At 39.7% G+C, this 21,717-nt stretch overlaps 2 protein-coding genes and 1 non-coding gene across 4 annotated transcripts; 2 read left to right on the top strand and 1 right to left on the bottom strand.

Annotated features, from left to right (window-relative positions):
- Positions 1–236: 236 nt before the first annotated feature.
- On the top strand, positions 237–308 carry Trnam-cau (transfer RNA methionine (anticodon CAU)). The gene has a single exon. It is a non-coding gene; the product is annotated as a tRNA-Met (tRNA).
- A 677-nt stretch (positions 309–985) lies between these two features.
- On the bottom strand, positions 986–8,729 carry LOC135074452 (uncharacterized). The gene is made up of 2 exons (XM_063968747.1): positions 8,636–8,729; positions 986–1,520 (listed from the first exon to the last, which is right to left on the bottom strand). Exons 1-2 carry the CDS (start codon positions 8,642–8,644, stop codon positions 1,071–1,073), a joined length of 459 nt encoding a protein of 152 aa, XP_063824817.1. The 5' UTR covers positions 8,645–8,729; the 3' UTR covers positions 986–1,070.
- Positions 2,246–6,571, top strand: LOC135074939 (uncharacterized). Of its 2 annotated transcripts, XM_063969304.1 has the most exons (5): positions 2,249–2,660; positions 2,743–2,921; positions 3,013–3,111; positions 4,056–4,215; positions 6,313–6,496. In XM_063969304.1, exons 1-5 carry the CDS (start codon positions 2,592–2,594, stop codon positions 6,409–6,411), a joined length of 606 nt encoding a protein of 201 aa, XP_063825374.1. In that variant the 5' UTR covers positions 2,249–2,591; the 3' UTR covers positions 6,412–6,496. The 2 variants fall into 2 exon arrangements, with proteins under 2 accessions (XP_063825372.1, XP_063825374.1); XM_063969302.1 differs by lacking the exon at positions 4,056–4,215 and having other exon boundaries at positions 2,246–2,660; positions 6,313–6,571.
- Positions 8,730–21,717: the final 12,988 nt, after the last annotated feature.

Below are 21,717 nucleotides of genomic sequence, written 5' to 3'. Positions count from 1 at the left end.
ATCTGTCCACTACACTATATTGTAAAGTGAAAAATGAAAAAGAATCAAGAACCTAAAATGTTAAATTAACTGAATGCTTTCAGTGCCTACAAAATTATGTATGTATGTATGTATCTCACAGTCATAAAATATGGAAATCCTCTTGAAAATATTAAGCAGAGGGCTAGTGCATGAAAGTTTATACGATAATTCCTAAAATTCTTTCACATGAGCATGATTCGGCGTTACTTAACACAAGCAGAGTGGCGCAGTGGAAGCGTGCTGGGCCCATAACCCAGAGGTCCGTGGATCGAAACCACGCTCTGCTATGATCTTTTTTATTTCAGTAAACTTTGACTATATTTTTCTTATTAGTCTTTATCTCTTTTAACTCAAAAAACAGACCTCAAAGTCTTGTACTTTGAAATCATGATCAGATACAAAGTTCCTGCTCACAAAATCACTTTCAGAAATTGGTGATTTAAATTTAATAAGTTCCTAATAAAGTTACACACAGACGCGGCGGCGTCGCGTCAGTGTAAAGGCAGCCATATTTAATTTTCAAACTAAAATGTTAAGTTGTATTACACTAATGCACTTCAGAGAGTTAGTTTTCATTGCTTTATAATGAAGTTCTTGATGTTTAAGCTTACCGTCATGTTTATTACTTTCAGTAACTTACATATTTTGATCGAGTTGTGTCAAAATCAATATTTTTATGTACAGCGGCTTTGAAATTGCAACTGTTTAATGCTTTTCATTCAAAAGTCAATTCAATGTTTACCAAGATTTTTTGTCGACGGACCATTATTGTTTTCTTTGTTTTAGCTTGGTTATTTCCGATTTGCTACTCAGTTTCAGCATATAATTAAACAGATGAACATCAAAACACAAAAACAAAAAAGGATAATTTATTAAATTAGAACGTTTAATATTTTTTAGTAATTTAAGCATTAATCGTACAAAAAAAGATTAGTCGTAATTATATTCGTCGTATTTATATATTTTACTGAATTCGAAGAGACTAATGATGAAGCACTAATAAGTGTTATTTTAGTTGGAACTCTTTTGAAACTTGATACGTTTGTTGATTACAGCACGGTTCTAAGAATAGGCGCTTTATTTTCAAAAGCTCTGCCTTCGCTGGCGAAATTCAGAGCTTTTTCTATTTGCCATTCCCTCAGAGTTTTCACTTGCGTTCCAGGTACCACATTAGTGTCGACATATTTTGCTTTATAAAGTTCGCTTCGGAATATCTTCAGCTGCTCTTTTATGTAGTTTACTGGTACTTTTGAAATTGCTAATAGTCGTGGACTGTACTTGCCTCGGTCTGGAATGTTTTTTGCTTCGTACAGTTCGTATATTAGGTATTTGTCGTGAGGGTTTGGCAGTTTTAGGAAGACTGCGTAGTCGTTGCCAACGTGAAGGAACCCTCGGAGTTTGTGGTTGGATTTGAAGCCGTCTAGGTATTGGAATAGTTTGTGGAGACGAACGGCGTTGATCGGGATGAAGATTGATGACAGCAGAATGATGAACTGGCTCTGGAACAACGTTGGTAAAGTCTTAATCTCTAAGGCTGGGTTGCACCATCTTACTTTAACTTTGACAAACGTCAAAAATCTGTCAAACTCCATACAAAATGCACCGGATATCGTCATAGTTACCGTTAAAGTTAGGTGGTGCAACTAAGCCTAAAACATTAACTTATAAGCGCGAAACTGGGAAACAATTACAAACTTCTGAATAACTGATGGATACAATAAAATAAAATTATTATTTGAAAGAAAGAAAGAATGATTTATTTGGCACACAAAAAAGAAACAATAAATCAGGACATTAATATGGAAATAAAAATAAAAAAAATTACAATAACAATAATAATACTTATAAATGTCTATAAAGGCGATGTGCCAAAAAGGACGCCCACTCAGTATATCCAACCAGCTAAATGCATGGCTGGACACTGATTTTCAGTGGACGCCTTGGGCGTATGGGCATGCTGTGTTATAAAACTAATCAATAGAACGAAAAAAATAAAAAAAAATAAAAAATAAAATAAAACAATAATAATAATGAGCTCCAAAGCGTACAACATAATAAACAATAAAGATTCAATGTCAGTGTAACAAACAAAAAAAAGAAATAATAATAAAAAATTAAATCAATTTAAATTAAAACAATATTAATTAATAATAATGAAAAAATTTGAAATTAAATGTCAAAATTAATAAATTAATAAAATAAAAACGGAACATAACCTTAAAGTAAAACATACAAACAAATAGTTGCATCTATAGCCATTGCATTATCAGCTGTGCACAGAATTCTTCCATTTGGTCTGTGACATTTACATTTTTATTTCCGGGTAACTATCTGTCAAGTTACAATACGACGCTCTGCCATTCGCTCATCGCTCCCCCGTCATCTATTCATCACGTCCGTCTTTGAGAAACGTTATTTCCACGTGTTGCCACGTACCTAGTGAGAACAAGACGCATAATGACCCGCCACTCTCCACGCACCAAGAACCTGTGAGACTGACATGCCTTCTACACGGCTGTCGCGAGTTACGTATTCCGCCATGGCGGCGACAGCACAAACGAGGGCACAGCATGAGTTTTGGAAACTCCACGGACTGGCCGGCGCATCAATCCACCCTCAGCTGCCCACAGTTCCGGAAGGTAAATAAAATAAAATACGTCCCTGTCTCTTTGCCATGTTAACCACTGTCACTTGAACCTTAAGCGTGTTTGTAACTTTCAGTGCACTAAACGGTGGGGCAAGCAACGAATAGCCGTGAATTTGATCGAGCCACCCCCGTGTGCTTACAGGCAGCATATGGGAAAGAAGGAATCCGCAGACACGGAAAAAGAAAAAGAGCACGAATCCAGAGGCGGGCCAGTACATCTATGCCCCCCTCAGGCGCCGCGCAGATCCGAGAGGTAAGTGATGATATGTCTGCCCCTCATCGGCCTTTTGTAATGATAATAAATGACTCTTTACTTTAACCTTAAATGTATTTTTAACTTTCAGTGCGCGCAGCGGCGGGGGCAAGTCATTCCAGCAGCGAGAAGCGGCGAATTTGAACGACCCGCGAAAGGCAGACGTCCGATGTCTAGGAGTTAGAAAGATGTTAGTGCAAGAACGCTTCTTATGACCGCAACGCTCCTGAGACCTCATGAGCCTGTCTGATAGATACCCAGGCCGTGAGGCTGTGATAATTCCGAAGAGCATGGTTGCCAGGTGCAGCCTACGGCGCGCTGCCATCTTTAACTGATTGGCTGCATTCAGGAATGGGGTCACGTGTGACCTAGGTGGGATATGGAAACAGAAGCGCGCGCATGCATTCTGCACCCTTTGCAAGAGCCTGGATGATCTACCCAGTAGACAAGGGCCATAAACTGTGTCACAATAATTAAGTTTTGATAGGATAAGTGATTCACATAATGTCTGCCTGAGTTCTATGCTTAAGTATGGTCTTACTCTGTACAACAGTTTCAGTCTGTAGAAACAGTTTTTGACACATTCAATGATATGGCTCTCGAATCTTAATTTGCTATCGAACACTAAACCCAGGTTTCTGACCTCTGTGACTCTCTCTATTATTTCGCCATTCAGTTCCACTCCCAGTGTGACATTATCCAATTTAGAAATATTTTTAGGAGTACCTATCAGCATCAGTTTAGACTTTTTGGGATTCAGAACAAGACAATTATCCGTACACCAGTCAGACACACCCTTCAGCTCCATGTTAAGCATGTTAATAGCACATGCGTGGTCGTCTGGCCGAAACGAAAGGAACAGTTGCAGGTCATCTGCATACAACTGATATTGGCAATGTGCAATATGTTCCGTGATGTCGGCACTGTACAAAATGTACAAAATAGGGCCTAATATAGATCCCTGGGGTACCCCTCTTGTGACTGACCTCGGACTTGACTGCAACACTGACCCGTCCCTCAGCTTCAGTTCGACATATTGTTTCCTATTGGTCAGGTAGCTGTGGAACCACCTCACAGCTCCGGCCTCGAGGCCGTAATAGCTGAGTTTTGACAATAGCAATGGTATGTTTATAGAATCGAAAGCGCGAGAGAAATCAAGCAATATGAGGGCGGACACCATGCCCCGGTCCTGAGAAGCAAGCAGTCCATCCACCACATCCGCCAGAGCAGTTGCCGTGCTGTGACCCTTACGAAAACCAGATTGCAGAGCAGGGAGCATATTGTGTTTTTCAAGGTAATCAGTCAATTGGTTGCACACTATCCTCTCCAAGACCTTGGACAAACATGGAAGGAGACTGACAGGTCGTAACTCCTGCATTGATGCTGGCTGGCCGGTCTTAGGCAGGGGCTTAACCACTGCTGTCTTCCAATCGTCAGGGAACACACCTTCAAGTAATGAGCGGTTTATTATTGCCGTGATGGCCTCCAGTGATTGCGGCAGTGTCAGCCGCAATACGTCCAAAGACATGCCGTCGCAACCCATTGCGTTTGAACGCAGGCCTTTGATGGTATTCATTACCACTTCCCTGCTCACCGTACCTAATGTAAATGATGCCGACATATTAAGCCTATTATGTTCAAAGAAAGTGAGCTGCGAAATACTTGACTCATCCTGCCCAGGGACGTTCAAAAAATGAACATTCAATTTGTCAGGGTCATTAAATGCGGGAGGCAGCTCATTTGAGTCCCTTTTGTTTGGCAATATGGTGCTCTTAAGATTTTTCCACAACTTCTTTGAGTCCCTGTAATTGTTGTTTATGTGTCTGTCAAAGTAACTTTTTTTTTCTTGTTCAATTGCTGCAATGACTATATGCCTCATCTCCTTGTAAGCTTGCCTAATAGTTGCTGTCCCGTGCTTCTTAAATTTTCTATGGTAGTTATCCCTAATGCGCATCATAGACTTAACGGTGTCAGTTATCCAAGGGTGAGGAGGGTGCCTAAATTTCTTAGTTTTAGTTGGCGCATGTAGGTCCATTAGTCCCAGAATACAACTCGAGAACCCCCTAACCATGTGATTCACATCATTGAGACTTCCAATATTATTCCAATTAATTAGCCCCAGATCTTTATCCAGTTGCTCCAACACAATACTTTTTAGTGGCCTGTACGTCACCCACCTAGGACACGGCTTTTCCACCTCCACCTTGACCTCCGCTAGTAGCATCGCATGCCCCCCACGATCAGGTGAATGGCTCACCGTCACCTGTCCCGCCCGCATGTCAGTGCACATCACATCGATCAGTGTGGCACTGTGATCAGTGAAATGTGTCGGCTCACCAATTAGTTGAGAGACACTCAGGCTTTGTGTGAAATCAGTGAAAGCCTTACATTTAGCACTACCACTATCAAGCAGATCAATATTAAAATCACCAGTCAGGAACACTCCGTCCACCCCGGAGAAAGAGGTAATTGATTCTGTTATAGCCTCAAGGAATACGGACACGTCCTGCCACGGAGGTCGGTAGGCGGTGCCCACCACTATCCTCTGACCGGGCAGCCGTACATTCAGCCACATCTGCTCCACAGTTGCCGTTCCAATGGGATGCTGGCTAATCTTGAAATTCAGACCCCTACGTATATAAAAACCGACCCCGCCACCCCGGCCCCCCCTGACATGGCCAGGTCTCGGAGCGTGTCTGAATTGGTACCCCACCAGTTTGGGAGCTCTGTCATCCTCTCCCGGTCCCAGCCACGTTTCGTTTATTGCCAATATATCCGGTGCCAATTCCTCCACCCCAACAATAAATTCTTCCTGTTTTGTGCACAGAGAGCCTGCGTTGTAAAGGCCAATTAATAATTTTTTTAGCCCCAGGCCTGTGCGTTTGATAAGTTACTAACGTACCATAGTGCCGTGGTCACAGATGTCATTACCCTGGACTCAGTATAAATTAATTTATATAGCATTAAGAATTTGTTTCTAATGTCATTATAGTTTATAATTTTATGGAAATGTATATGAATGATATAGTTTGACTGGTGTACACACCTGATAGTACAATGACCATCCGATACAGTGCAATAACATAGCCGCAGAAAGATTAAAAAAATGTATTGACTCTGTCTGTATTCAGAGCAACATTTGTACTGTAACATGAAATCAAAATTGTCTACATTGCATACAAGAAGTTGTGGAATGATGAGAATATCTGACAATACAACCAACACAACAATAATTGATCTATTGTGTGTATGATTTATCCTATGACTTACAATTACTAACACCTTACAACAATAATAACTACAATAAGGCGGCCCAGGTAATAAAGTTTTAAAGTATGACAAATTTATTTTTAAGTTGTAGAATGTGTGACTAATGAAACTGTTCTTACAGGTTGTTCCGAGTCATATCGCGGGTGCGCCGAATACTCTCTCCACGTCGCCGAGCGAGCGGAACTGCCGAACCTCAGCACCATCACTCCTACGAGCGTAAATGCGACCACGCCTCGTCCAGGAGTATTTCCATTGAAGCCTACGACACTCATCCCGCACCCGGTGGAAGAGTTGGCGGTTCGGCCGGGTCAAGCGCTCATTAATGAAGACCCGCGTGCCGCCCTCACCGACCAGGCCCCGACGCACGCGCGCGGCCTGCAGCAGCTCGTCGCGCAGGCGGCGCCGCGCCAGCCGCACCACCACGCGCCGCGCGCGCCCGCCCGTCTCGGCCGGCGGCGCGCCCACGCGCTCCGCGAACACCACGTCCCGCTCGTCCAGCGCCACGCCCAGCCGGCTGGCCAGCACCGCGACGCTGTGCCCGACGCTCTCCCCCTTCTCCTCCGGGAGGTGGCCGATCTCGAGGTCCGCGAGCAGGGCCTCCTGGTCCCGCTCGTTGAGCTCGAGCCTGAGCTCGGCCACGGTGCGCTCCAGCTGCGCGCTCGCCCCCGGCCCGGGCGCCGCCCCGGCCTCCAGCCGCTGCTCGAGCGCGTCCATCCGCGCCGTCCCGGCCGTGGCGCCGCTCTGCACGGCGAGGTTGATGGCGTGCAGGCGCTGCTCGACGGCTCCGACCCTGTCCTCGCAGCGGGTCACCCGGCCCGTCAGCTTCCGCACCTCGTCGCACACGGCATCGGTCCGGGCGCACACAGCCCTCAGCTCCTCACGCACCTCCTCGCGGAGCTGCCTCATCTCCTCCCGCACCTCCTCGCGGAACTGCCTCAACTCGAGGACCAGCGCGTGGAAGTCCGGCAACTCCACGGTCAAGTTGTGCGCGGTGTCGTCCAGTGGCGGCCGCTCCAGCATGGACACGTCCAGGCTGACGGGGCTCACTGTGTTGGCGCCCCTCCTCACCGTGACGCCGTCGACGGCGGCCCGGACCGGCGTGTTTGTGTTGTCGCGCTTAGGCTGCGCGCTGACGCAGGCGACGCACCGCCACCGGTCCCTGTGCTCGCCGACAAGCGTCCCGTGGAACCGCTGTTCACTGACACCGGCGCACACCAGGTCGTAATGTTTCTTACACGCCATGCACATCAAGCATCTACGTTTGTCCTCTATTTTTTGTAAACAACCACCGCAAAATTTATTTTTGGGAGACATTTTATAGTGATTATCACAATAGTAAATAAAAACGAATTCAAAGGTCACTGGTTTACGATAAGTCAAAGTCACTTAATTTGTGTTTCCTGTTTTTTACACTAAGAAGTCACTTAGGAGCTTGCCAACAATGTCACATAGAGTACACCGTTAGAAATACAAGATAAACTCGAAATACACTTAGAAAAATCGTTCAGACTATATTTATTTACAAAATACACGGAGCTCAATCCAATATCAATCAATATTTCCAACAAACTCCCTACTCGTAGTAATTATGTTTGATTTTGGGAATGTGCTGAGTATTATCAATAAAATATTAAAACCCCGAATTGTGGGATTCCAAAACAATTGCATTTTCAATCAAAAACGGGACCAGCTGGCCACTTGTAAATATTTCATGTATTTTGTGAACACTCATTGTGTCACCAATAAATTTTACATTCCAATGAAAGATTAACTAGCCCAATAATATTGCATCTGAATAACCATAGACAACTTTGTCCATAAACTCACTTCGATGGGTGAATACGGAAAGTAGGTATGTAAAGCCTGGACTATAAACTGAGTCTTAACTCTATTACTTGATCTTTGCGTACATAAAATATTACATTATACAGTGTGTTTGGTTACCGATGTCTGACCCGTTAAGGGTGCGTTCTACTCATGAAACTGAACAACTTTTCCCAATAAATATAATTATGTCGAAATACGAAAAAAAAAATGTTGGTCTCCCATAAGAAATGAAATATTAGCCGATACATTTTGTATGGGATACCGAACTTTTTTTTGTAGTTCGACAATTAATGTTTATTGGGAAAAGTTGTTCAGTTTCATAAGTAGAACGCAACCTTAACAGGTCGGACATCGGTAACCAAACACACTGTATACCAAATCTGAAAAGTTTGTTTTCCCTTTCCTTAATGTTATCTTTCAGCTAAAAGACGTCCACTGCTGAACATAGTCCTCAATGATTTCCATATCTCAAACAAAGGTTAAACAAAGATTTTGAGGTTTGGTTTTGGAATTTTTCATTGTAATTATTATTTAGCATTAAATATCCAGAGTATCTTTCGTAAGAAGTAAAAAAAAGAAGCGTCTATCTCACAAAGTTGTCTACGGATATAACATACCATGTCCATTTTGTGTAAGTCTAAATTTTAGCGTTGCGTATGAAAAATATCAGCCGATATGAAACGACCTTTCAATACTGAAAATTTAACTACGAGAGCGAAATAAAAACCGCGCATATTTTATGGGCTCCTAAAATTTATTCGTTTCAATATTTTATTTCGGCGGCGCATTCAATTCGCGTTTCTAGCATTGACATAATATTTAAAATTCCATACATTACCTATGTGAGTTTGGAGTTGGAGGATTAATTTCGAAGCTTGTCGGTTCATTCATCACTGTCTTTGAGTCTTATTAGAAATAGATTAGACTTTACGCCAAGTGTATGCGATTTTTAATTTTGATACTTTTGACACAAGTTGCGTTGTTTTTTGTTGAACTTTGGCAACACTAATATTTGGAAGTTTCTGTTAAAAAGGGTAGTTAAACTTGGAGTTCAATTATTATTGATCATTAGTATTGATATTTGTCACCGTAAAATTATGAATTCTGTCACATTAGAATCTGACGTAGATCTCTCTACGTCAGATTCTAATGTGACCGAGATTACAATCTAACCTAACGTAACGTTGGGAGATGAATGTCAACGTGAGTTTACAATTTCACGCCCAAGGAAAAATTGGCACCTTTTAATTATTACGAGTAGGTACCACTTTCAAATTCGTAGCTCTCAAGATTTCCAAGGTATTGTCCAGATTAAAGCATTGTTTTCATTCGCAAAAACAAAATAAAAACACCCGAAGCCTCTCTAGCCAACAAAGGGCGGATTCTAAACGTTTTATTGCCTTTGTATCAAAAAGAAATTCGATAATAAACAGGTTGAATGTCAGTAAAACGATACGGTTCGTTTAGATCTTGGTGTTGGAATACGTTTTATTGCTTCCAAAGGTTTTGATATTGAAGTAAAAGATTAATTGAATACTACAAACAATAGGTACGCCTCTTTCTTTATTTTTAAAGATTATTAGTAATTTGTATTGCTCAAATACTTATAGTTAACCCCTCGTGTTAAGCTAAGTGGGCTCACTATAATAGTGAAGCGGCGGCAGGATTCGAACCCGCGTTCCTCGGATCTCGAGTCGGCCAGTCCGACCCCTTCACCGTTCGGCTATCGTGGCTTAATAAAATTAAACTTAATCTTTGTGATTAAACTATATACTAACGTTGTCGTCTTGATCCTGAGTTTATCTTAGGGCCCTTCCCAATGCAGCAATGGCATCCTGTATTACTGGATCCCGCAAAACTGACTGTCATGTGAACACACGTGTGTGTTTGTGAATTCCAATTTCGAACAGTTTGGTTTTTTGCGGGACAGCAAACGGGATGTTCTTAGGAATGTTAGTATTAAAACCTGTATTAAAACACGTATACTACTAAACGGGATCCTGCAAAAAACCGTGGGAAAGAGTCTTTAGTTAAGACACACTAGTCACTACCAAGTGGTTAGACAGCAGATTTCAAAGTTAAAGTGCTCAATTCATTTTCAATCTATTGAGATTAATTTTCAGGTTTCTCACACTATCGCGTTTACTGAATCAATATCTACTCAACTGAGTGATCTTTATATTTGCTTAGTTCTTTGGCTTCAATAATTATACTTAGTTACTGCATATTTAATTACGAGAGAGAATTTCTGTTAAACTAACTATATTAAATGAGTACTAACTTAACTTTACGACTTCGTAGCACCAAGTGATGCTTATTTATACGCTTATGCCCTCACATGCATTTTGCACAGTGGTGCAGCATCCATCTCACGGGAAACTTTAAGTTACGCAAAGTTCAAACCTCTCTGCAAACAAGGATATTTATTCCTGTCTGCGCGTTTAGACACACCAATTAAACATTGCCAAGAAAATTTATATCATAGATCACAAGCTGTTCTTGCAATACCAACGTATTACTGATGGTATGTACTATGAAATTATACTTGAGTACTCTTAAGATGAGAATCAAGCCTACAATATTGAAAATGATTGCATGCTAGGTACTATTGAATTTTATTTACATTTAAGACACAACAAGCATTTCAGATCGGTATTGTATTTAACCGCCTCTGTGGTCTTGTGGTAAGACCACCTGCTTCAGACGCAGAGGTCCCGGGTTCCCTGTGGGGGCAGATTTTTCTGTTCGGTTTGGTTGGTGGTAGGGCTTGTTCTAAGTCCGCCTGGCTAGCTACCACCATCTTACCTAAGTCTGTCGCCATAACAACAATGTTAACAGCATTGTTGTGTTCCGGCAGTTAGAGGTAAGACAGCCAGTTCCTCCGTGGTTGAGGATTCCGGGTGAACGCTTCCACCTTCGGCCTGATCGTCACTTACCATCAGATGAGATACAGGCCAAGAGCTTCCTCGTTGTGGGTGGATAAAAAATAAAAGAGGCGTACAGTAAAAAAGAAATGTAGGTAGTAAAATGAGACATCAGAAAAATTATTAATAATTATTATTGAGGCGTAAAACAGAATGAAAATCTGAAAATCAGTTCCGCATTTTGTTTATGGTCTTGTTTCTGCTTGTTTGTGCCCACTGTGCATGTTTTTCTTTTGTTTTTTAACAATTTGCTGATTTTATTTTAACGAAAAGACCAAGAGCTTTAAAATACAGCTAATGAAAATGCGAACCAATAATACTGAGAATTGAGATGAAAGAACTGCAGGATGATTATTAAATGCTTTCTTTGATAGAACAATTCGATTAAATCATTTAAACCATTAGTTTTTCTAAAGGACTTAATAAAAAGGAATTTCAATCAGTGAAATTGGTGATCACGTTTTTCTTGTTCTGATGCTGAAAACATTAAGCTAACAAGAGAATATTTCGTGAATATGATTTCAATTTTGTCTTTAAAACTGCATTCAATTTCATTGTGTACGCACAGAATCTTGCCTATTTATTTTTTGGTGGTCTTAATATGACTCTTTATACCGATGAGTCAACTTTGACTGTGCGTGTATTGTGTATTATATCGTAACTCTTTATATTACATTTTTAACATAAAGCTATTTACACTTTTATGTAAAGTCTATTGAAATATGCTACAGCCACCTGCCACCGCATAACTCGAACACGATGTACTCGAAAAAGCACACAAGTGCGTTTTTTTTCAAAAGAACATGAGTCGAGGTTTTCAGTTTTACAGATGATATCGACGGTCGGAAAGGGGACTGAAAAAGCATCAATGCCTTTCATTCACGCCTACGGGTGTGTGTGTGCAATCAAACATTCGGTGCGTGTGATCGATTACTTTAATTGAGAGAATATTTTGAAAGGAAAACACTTGCCGGTCGTGGAATATGTTCTTCTTTTGTTTTTGTAAAACATAAAGTTTGCATGAACATGACGTTTAATTGAGAGAACATTTCAAAAGAAAACACTTGACGGTCGCGGAATATGTTACTTCTTTTGTTTTTCGTAGAACATTTAACGTTTTAAACACATTTCAGTTATTTCATCTGTGTGGTGCTTTATATTGTATGTGAAGCTTTTGCTATACGACTTTCAAAGGAGTGTTTTCTTTTTCGAACACAACGTCTTATTCTTTTGATATAAATATTTATTAGATTCGACTTGATTGTGAAAGTTAAATAGGGTGCCTATATTTTGACGAAAATAGAAGCGAACACAATTCAAACTATTTCGTCTGATGTTTGCACTTACTAAGGCCCAGTTTTTTGATTCATAGTTAAAATAACAAATTGTTAAATTTTGCTACTAATGGTTAAATATTAACAAAATGTTAACTAATAGTTAAAAAATGTACTAAAAGTCAAGCTAACCATTGTTCGAAAAACATTTTTTTCTGAAATTTAACCACTTGTCACTTGACATCTGTCAAATTTGACTATTGGTTATTTTAACTACGAATCAAAAAACTGGGCCTAACAAAACACTGAATTAACCTTTAAGGTGTTGTAATATTTATTTAAACATTCTTATAATTTTTTCAAAGTATTTACTTTATTCCTTATTTCCTCGTAAAATACATTCGGTGTCAACGAAAAACCGTATGAGTGATTCGAATCAGTTAGAAAACGAGCCGAGTCGTAAACCAGAGGTTGGTAGGTCGATAGATACTGCTTATCAATTTCCACTCGGCCAGCCAGCCCCGCGATATCCGATGGACTCGCCGCTGATTTCTTCACGATTGATGTCTTTTCCAGCAGCAAGCCTTCTGATTTATGTGGGTGAACGTCAGTTTTGATGGGGATCGTTTTTAACACTATTTTTAGTTGTAAATATATTATCTTCATTGCATGTTAGTTGATTGCAGAGAGTTGATAAGTGGTCTAGCAAATACAACGCGACGCTGTGTGAATAATTCAAAATGTAAAAAAGTCAATTCTAGAGGGTCAACTAGATTTTGAAATAAACTATTTTAGAATTACTGAAAAGCGAATCGAGACACATAAGAAATCAATTGTTACTAGTATGGTCTCATGCGAGCGCTTAAGGTTCCACAGATTAAAAGGTATATTAATAAAATAAAATAATTGAACTAATCGAACTGCCTAAGGCGAGAATCGAACCCACGACCTTTTACTTGCTTGCCGGGCGACTGCTCTTCGAACTAAGCTACTTAGACACTGGATGAACCCGTCGAAATTTTCTAGTGTTATTACGCTGTTATGGCCGCGTTTTATTTCATCAATGTTGGGTAGTACTACCCTTAAAACGTATATAACTTAAACCGGCCTAAAATCACATTCAATTCTGCAAGTGATCATTATGTTTATAATGTCACTCTATAAAAATATTACCAACATTATGATTACATAAGTAAAACCAATGAACACGTCCATAGCAAAATTGTTACCCCTATTCTACATTCACTGTGCACCTAAAATGGTTAATAGCGCCCATGACTTACGTTCAACTGTGAAATGGATCCGTTACCGTATAATTGATTAACTTACTTAATTAAAAACTCAAACAGTGCTGAATTTTAAACGTGTGTCGCTCCAGTAAATGAGTGATATTAATTTCCTGCCCTCCAATCGAAAAGCCCTTACTATTTGTTTTGAACAACTGATCGAGTTCATGAAAACTTACTAGCCTAGTATTAATAATAAAGAATTTATAAACACTGGATGCGGTCTGCGGTCAGATCAAATGAACGCAGCCCGCACCTATCAGGTGGTGTTCTTTGCTCGTGATCGCACTGTCAGATCGCATAAATACGAAATGTATAAGATTCACAATGCTGTGTGAGTGGTTGCCCCACAATATTTCAGCAGTTGATGATCACTAGAAGACACTGCCACCATTGGCCTTATTTACATGTAATTTTTGCAACTTAGTCGTCTAAAAAGTCTTAATAGGTAATACGATTAATGGAATTACTCATGATCAGTCAGTATTATCGCCAATGTGTGTCCTCAAAAATCTTGCAATTTCTCACTTATAACACAGAATAATAATAAGTACTATAAGTCAAGATCGGCGACTCTCGATGTATCGTTATACCTACATCCGTAGCAATGTAGAAATACCTTATGTATGCTGAGCTTGCGCCACAAAACAACTAAAGATCTTTTGACCAACGACAATCGTTGCTAATGTAAAAAGCAACTTAAAGACAAAATAGTTTCTAAAACTATTTTCAAACTATTGCTAAGAGATCAACTAGTAGGGTCTATGGTTTAATTTTCAAGAGCCAGTATGTCCGGGCTCAAACGAGCCGATGACAGTTTGGGAGCGTATTACTAAAGGGAATTATTAGGTAATAGGTTCCTGTGTTTAGTTATAACAAACAACATTTAATTAATAATTACTGCAATGTGTGGTTTGGAGTCTGTAGGTAAAGTAGGCAATTTGCATATAATTTTATGCATATTGAAATATCTGTGAGTGATTAAATTATAAACTAAATATAATATTATTATAACCATACTGGTAATTAATTACTTATTTTACACTAGCTTTCCGCCCGCGGCTTCGCCGGCGTTAAATTTAGTTACTCACCTATCTGGTTAATCCTACATACATAAAAGCGAAATACCACTCACGCACACTCAAAAATACTCTTACACATACAAACTTGAAATTTGCCAGGTCCCTTATAGGGTGTGGAAATCCTTTAAGAATGGATTTTACAAAATTCCACCTCTAAGGGGGTGAAACGGGGTCCACGCGTACGAAGTCGCGGGCGGCCGCTAGTACCATGATGAAGGTAGACAGAGACAAGGAAACTATTAAAGGAATTTACACTAACTAGTCCTAGAGTTCCAGACAGTTTAAAAGTCCTGACTATTCCAGAGTTTTGTATTCAGAACATTATTTATAGTTAGATTGTTTTGTGGAAACTTTCCAAGCGATCTATGTTAAAACTAGCAAAGCGAAATTAAACTTTTGAGATGTATTTGTCATAGTTTTGTCCGCTTTAAATGTTTTGCGTGCGTTGTGTCACAAAGTTGGATAGTTGGTTATAATATTTTAATCGACATTAGAAAGGCTACACTACGTTTTCCGGTTCGTGGTCGCCTTGAGAAGTTTTCTGCATCAACGGCCATCAGTTCTACGAGCTATTCTATGGACCAACGATCTGGTGAAGGTTACGGGAAGCACTTGAATGTGGGCAAGGCAGGTCCAATTGTAGTGGAAAACCTTGAGGGAGGCCTTTGTCCAGCTGTGGACGTCTATGGCTAAAATGAAAAAACTTATGTTTAATATGAGTTAGTAGGACAAGACAGTAGTCTTAATTACGTCTTAGTAAGCGTAGAATCGTAAGCTTTAGAGCTTTTTCTTTCTTGTAGAATGACGTCAACTAGAAAATAAATGACAGTGTTTTTTTATCCACAACGAGGAAGCTCTTGGTCTGTATCTCACCTGATGGTAAGTGACGATCAGGCCGAAGGTGGAAGCGAGCTTCACCCGGAATCCTCAACCACGGAGGAACTGGTTATCTTACCTCTAACTGCCGCAACACAACAATGCTGTTAACATTGTTGTTATGGCGACAGACTTAGGTAAGATGGTGGTAGCTAGCCAGGCGGACTTAAAACAAGCCCTACCACCAACCAAACCGAACAGAAAAATCTGCCCCCACTGGGAATCGAACCCGGGACCTCTGCGTCTGAAGCAGGTGGTCTTACCACTAGACCACAGAGGCGGTGTCTTAGTAAAGATGAAGAATTATGATCATTGATGCTCTATGCTCTCTAGTAGAATGCTATCAGTTAGTGATGACGACTGTGACCTAAATAAACAGAATTAGGTATAGGACCGTTATCTTTGAATGACAAAAGGCCGAGTTAACTCGACGATCCATGACGTCATATTATAGTAAGAGCCAATAGATTTCAACTCCTGTCCACTACAGGTCGTAAAGTATAAGCTAACCCAATTGAAATATACGAGTAAGTTACGACCTTTTGCTACGGAGTAGGTTGTAAGATAAGCAGTATAATTTTATGAGCTTACATTTATGGTCTTCAACACTCAATTAGAACGATGACTTAAGTAGTTAGGCTATTTCTAGAGAAAGGTTTTTTAATTTAAAAATAAACTTACTTCGGTCCGTTACTTTCATGGGCCGTCGTGCACTTCATCATCGTGGGTCACAAAAATGCTAAGTAAGGTGGCACTGTTCTTACACAATTTTTGTCTTGTTTGTGTTTTCTGTTGCTACTTACGTCATTTGTTTATTAAGTTACTTTTTTGTATTTTTGCTGCCTCAATGTAGACATGCGACTTGATATTTCGTATTACTGTACCTAATATGTTTGAGTTACAATTTAATTATATTCATCCTGGCAAAATTTTGAGCTGGCGGTACTAAATTAGGCGTGACAAGTACTAGCCGTCAACGGAACTCTATAGCCCGTCGGTCTGGCCCGTCTAATCTTATTACTAGGCTATAGCGATAGGGTAGTTCATTCAGCTGGGCAATATGGGATCACACAGTCCGGTTTGATTGGCGAGGTATGGGATAAGTTGTATTAAAGAATATGACGCTTATTAGGTTTCATGCCGTATCAACCAAGGGTTCGTTCGTTCGGAAAGGTACAGTGCGAAAATACAAGGAACTATAGTGATAGGTCTTAAAAATTGAGCTACAAGTGTGGTGTAGGGTGACTAACTCAATATACGGATGCTTCAAGGCTTGGTATTTCTGCTAAAGTAGGTATTTCGCGCTGTCAAAATCTGCGCGCGCAATACTTCGCCGAAGACAGCGCGCCAAAGAGCTCTCGCGGCTACACAGTATAGAAATACGCAGTTTGGAAATACGCAGTTGGTTAGGTTAGGTTGACTTCCTTCCGTTCAAGCGTCACACTCACAGCACTTTCTAATACAAATCATATCCAAGTGATACAAATTAAAACAACTTTCAAAATTTTTGGGAATATATTTTAGAATCGAATAAATATTATAGAATATAACTGCCAAAGTAAACACGGTTCAAAGAGGCGTGGCGTCACCCGACCTTCCGGAAGTTCCGCGCCGGCTAAAAGAATTTCAAGATTACGTCACCCGACCTATCGGTAGATCCTCGGGAGCTTGAGCGATTGGAAAAACATTTTATGATCAGTTACTCGTAGTAGCGATTATTTAGAGCTTGGATAATAAATTATAGTTGTTGCAATTCACAAAGCTTTGCATGTGGTTAATTACATTAATCAGTACACGCATCAATTTTGTTCAGTCTTTTTGTTTATTAATAAATAAAAATATCATACTAAAATTGCATACATATTTGTTTGTATTGGTCTGGGTGTTTTCTTTCCATAATTTATGTATAACGTATGTACGGGGCTCTGTATCGAAAATCACTATGAGCAATAAGCATCACACCTGGAGTGCATTACCGCAGCAAAGAGCTTGCCATCTTAAATTAACAGTATAATATCGAGGTTTCGTCAGTACAGTTGCGAACAAAGGTGTTTGTGTAGTATAGTTGAGTTGAGAGGTCAGATTATTGAAATAATAAAACGAACATTTTATTTTTTAAATACATTTTAAAAATAATTTACATTACAGATAACAATGAGAGGATGACATTGCAAGGTGGTGCCAGTAGTCCAGTCTTAAATCCGTTGAGATATGCTGCATCTGCCATGTTTGTGGCTAAAATATTCTTCTATCTTGCAGTTTAGACTTTTATTACAGACCTCAGACAGTATTTTTGGAAAACTTTTACGCATGGTGGAGGAAGGGACGCTCTAGACTCTAGAGACTCAAGTCTAGAAGGAGTCACATGAACTCCAAGTTTTAAATCCGTTGACATCTGCTGCATCTGCCATGTTTTTGGCTATAAGATTCTTCTATCTTACGGCTTAGACCTTTAGCTACAGACCTTAGACAGTATTTTTGTGAAAATTCTTACGCATGGTGGAGGAAGGGACGCTCTAGACACTCAAGTTTACAAGGAGTCACATCAACTCCAGTTTTAAATCCGTTGACATCTGCTGCATCTGCCATCTTTTTGGTTAGAAGATTCTTCCATCTTGCAGCGTAGACCTTTAGCTACAGACCTTAGACAGTATTTTTGTGAAAATTCTTACGCATGGTGGAGGAAGGGACGCTCTAGACACTCAAGTCTACAAGGAGTCATATTTTTTTTTAATTTTTTTATATATAACAAGGCAGGTATTTGACCACAATCGCACCTGATGTTAAGTGGGATGCAGTCTAGGATGGTACATATCTGCCCTGTAAGTGCTTATTCACTCTCGCCTTGAAGAGGCCCGGATTATAGTTTTCGGGAAAGACAGCAGCAGGCAACGAATTCCAGTCCCTAGCTGTTCGCATTATAAAAGAGTCATCGAAACGCTTAGTGCGAGCTGGTGGAATGTCAACAATATAGGGATGGTACGCTAACCTGCGTCTGGTTCCCCGATGATGGAAGGGGGCTGGTGGAATTAATTCGTGTAATTCTTTCGCACATTCTCCGAAGTGTAGCCTGTAGAAAACCGATAGGGATGCTACCTTACGGCGATTGTCAAGTTCCTGGAGCGCCGCTTCAACAAGGGTAGGGCTGTCGATAAGTCTTCTGGCACGCCTTTCCACCGAATCCAAAGCAGCCATATTAACTCCAGTTTTAAATCCGTTGACATATGCTGCATCTGCCATCTTTTTGGCTAGAAGATTCTTCTATCTTACAGCTTAGACCTTTAGCTACAGACCTTAGACAGTATTTTTTATTATTTATTTGTGTCAGTGTGCTCTTCTAAAGAGTGTAAGACGATTGTATGTAGGTACTATTAAAATGTAATTTTAACTCATTGGTTTTGTCTCATATTTGAGGAATGTACTATGTATCATGAGTAGAGTCTTCGTTTAAAAGAATGCGAACGATTTAAATTTCAATAGGTAGACAAAATTGATAATTTTAAATTATCAAAAATTTAATCTTTCTCCAGTAACACTGATATTATTATACTGTGACTCATCAAAGTCATCATTGTCAAAAATATTGACAAATCGCGAACTGTCACGGCCAAAAAACTGACACGCGTCCGTCCTCCGTAAGCGCCACCGCGCGACTGATTGAGAGTGTCCAAGCCGTCATGGACGATTTTTTCCACATTTTTTAACATAGTAACTAAATAAGACGCAATATAAAAATTTCATCCGTTAAAAGCCCTCGAGTTATTTCTGAACTTTAGTTTAGTAAAAGATTTAGAATCTCAAATCGCTTATTTTAAAAATAAAACCATAAATAGAAAACGAATAGAGGTAACTTTGGGAATTTATTCTATCGAGTCAACTTCATCAAATCGTGTTTCCATCCGTTAATAGCCCTAAAAAAAATATCCTCAACTATGCCCAATAAAAATCTTAGCCTTTAATTTTACTGTTTAGTACCTCAAAAATGAAAAATGAAAACCTCATTTTCGCCATTTTCTCTGCTACCCGGCCTTAACATTAGAGGGATTGTTCTAAACGCAGATCATTATGGCTTATGCGTAGCTCTTGATTAAGGGATCTTTATTTAGAAATAATAAAGTTGAAAGTACAACAAGTTGTAATCGGAAGTATTATTGACATCAATGCTTGTGCAACTTATTTGTATAAGTTGCAAAGTTTCTTTGACTCATGATTTGCTAACGCGAACATTAATTAATCCATACGATTTTATACTGATCGAAAATTACTAACAGAACGCAAGTACAAGTACACAATTAAAACCAATTATTTTCTCTGATAACATAGGTACTCGTAATATCACCCTAGATTATCCTGTGATTGTTACAATGGCGGTTTTAAAGGATAACCCAACCGTGCAGAATGTAGATCCGGATGCACAAGGCCGAGAGAAAATTGATTTACGGCATATAAAGGCTGACTGTGAGGTGCTCTCGTAAGGCTACCAGATAATATTGATGGGTCCAAATAGGTTTTGGTTTTTGAAAATGATGTGATGATAATATTTGAAATTAGTTTGGTAGGTACTAAAATAATTTACTGAATATTCAATCATTGATTGCAATCATAGTGTACAGTCGAACGTAAGCACATAAAACTATTTATTTTAATTTACTGTCCTATGTACCATCGGCAACAGTGTTAACTGTGAATTTTGTTTTCATGAGGGTCACTTAAAAATTCAAAATAAGGTTGAATACGAAACACAGGTTTCTTTGCGTTTGTAGTTGACTTGTTAAACTTAAACTTCTTTGTCTGTGTACAAACTCTACTTCCATTTCAGTTAAGTTCAACCTGTAATTATTTCTTGCATCTAACGTTTAACGTTAACCTTCAATAGATATTGATTTATGATAATTAGGTTGGCAGATGTCCAAAGATTCACTTAAGGATAAAGTGACTCAAATAATATAGTTTTCAATATATTTTTTCAACTTAAAAAGGTTTCCGAAGTTATTCGCTCCAACTGAATCTGCCCGTTAAAATAACAAGTATGGTAATCGCCTCAACGCCATTTCGTGATAAAAAGTAAAATATTTCCCTTTTTTACATAAAAATTCAATGCAAAAAGAGACGTGTGTTCCACGTTTTTGTTGCATTAATATGCAAGCTTTGCGTTGGTATTTTGCATTTCATGCTATTAATTAACAGGACTTATGTTTTCTTGCATATTTCAAGTGTCAAGTATTAAAGTTATTTGCTTGTCGTGAAAGAACTGGGGCGATGTTTCGCGTGCAATTTGATAAATTGTAGAAGAAAAAAATTTGCTTAGGTGGCATTTAATAAAACGCGTTCTTTCTAGATAGGAAGGAATATTATAATAGTGTTTTGAGCTAAAAGTGAATACCTACATCTTAAGGATCGCAATTTTTGGTTGGCACTGATAAACAAGAAGAATAATAACGTTTTAATTTCGAATTTCGTCTGACAGATTATACTGTCAATAAGAAAATAAGTAACGTTTCTTCAACTTGAAACCAAAAAACCTAATAACCTAGGTTTATACGGCAAGAAAAGCTATCCTTTCATCCCATTTACTTGCACATTGAAATATTAAATACTGTGATCACACGTCTGGCATATTATACTGTTAAACAAGACAGTAAGAGACATTACTTTAATTCGTTATCGACTAAATGAAATGCGAGAACGCAAGTAAAACCAAAAAACCTAATAACCAAAGTTTATACGGCAAGAAAAGCAATCCTTTCATCCAATTTACGCTCACATCGAAATGTTAGAACACTGTGATCACACGTCTGGCAGATTATGTAAATGGACCGTTCGGGACACTCATTTAAATTAATCACGCTGGAGGCATCGTCGGCATCGACCGAGCCCGCACGAAGCCCTAAGGCTTCTTACACGCTAAGAAATTTCATCTATTGTCTGCCGCAGACAAGACAAAAATTTCGTCGGACCTAGCTACCTAGTCACACAGTTCGCGTCCGTCGCGTGTCGTAGCCTTGATCGGATTCAGATCAGATCAAGCGCCGCAAGTGGAAATGGATTGGCCACACTCTCCGAAGGGATCCCGATCACATCCCTAAGCAGGCTTTGGATTGGAACCCCAAAGGAAAACGCAAACGTGGTCGCCCCAAAAAACTTGGCGGCGCACTGTAGCAGACGAAGCGAAGAAAATCGGCAAGACCTGGAGCGAGATCAAGCGCGAAGCTCAAGACCGAACGCGATGGAGGACTGTTGAGGACGCCCTCTGCCCC

The sequence above is a fragment of the Ostrinia nubilalis genome, chromosome 9 (genome assembly GCF_963855985.1).
Source record: "Ostrinia nubilalis chromosome 9, ilOstNubi1.1, whole genome shotgun sequence".
Classification (NCBI taxonomy): domain Eukaryota; kingdom Metazoa; phylum Arthropoda; class Insecta; order Lepidoptera; family Crambidae; genus Ostrinia; species Ostrinia nubilalis.
This window is presented reverse-complemented; position numbering and strand designations above follow the sequence as displayed.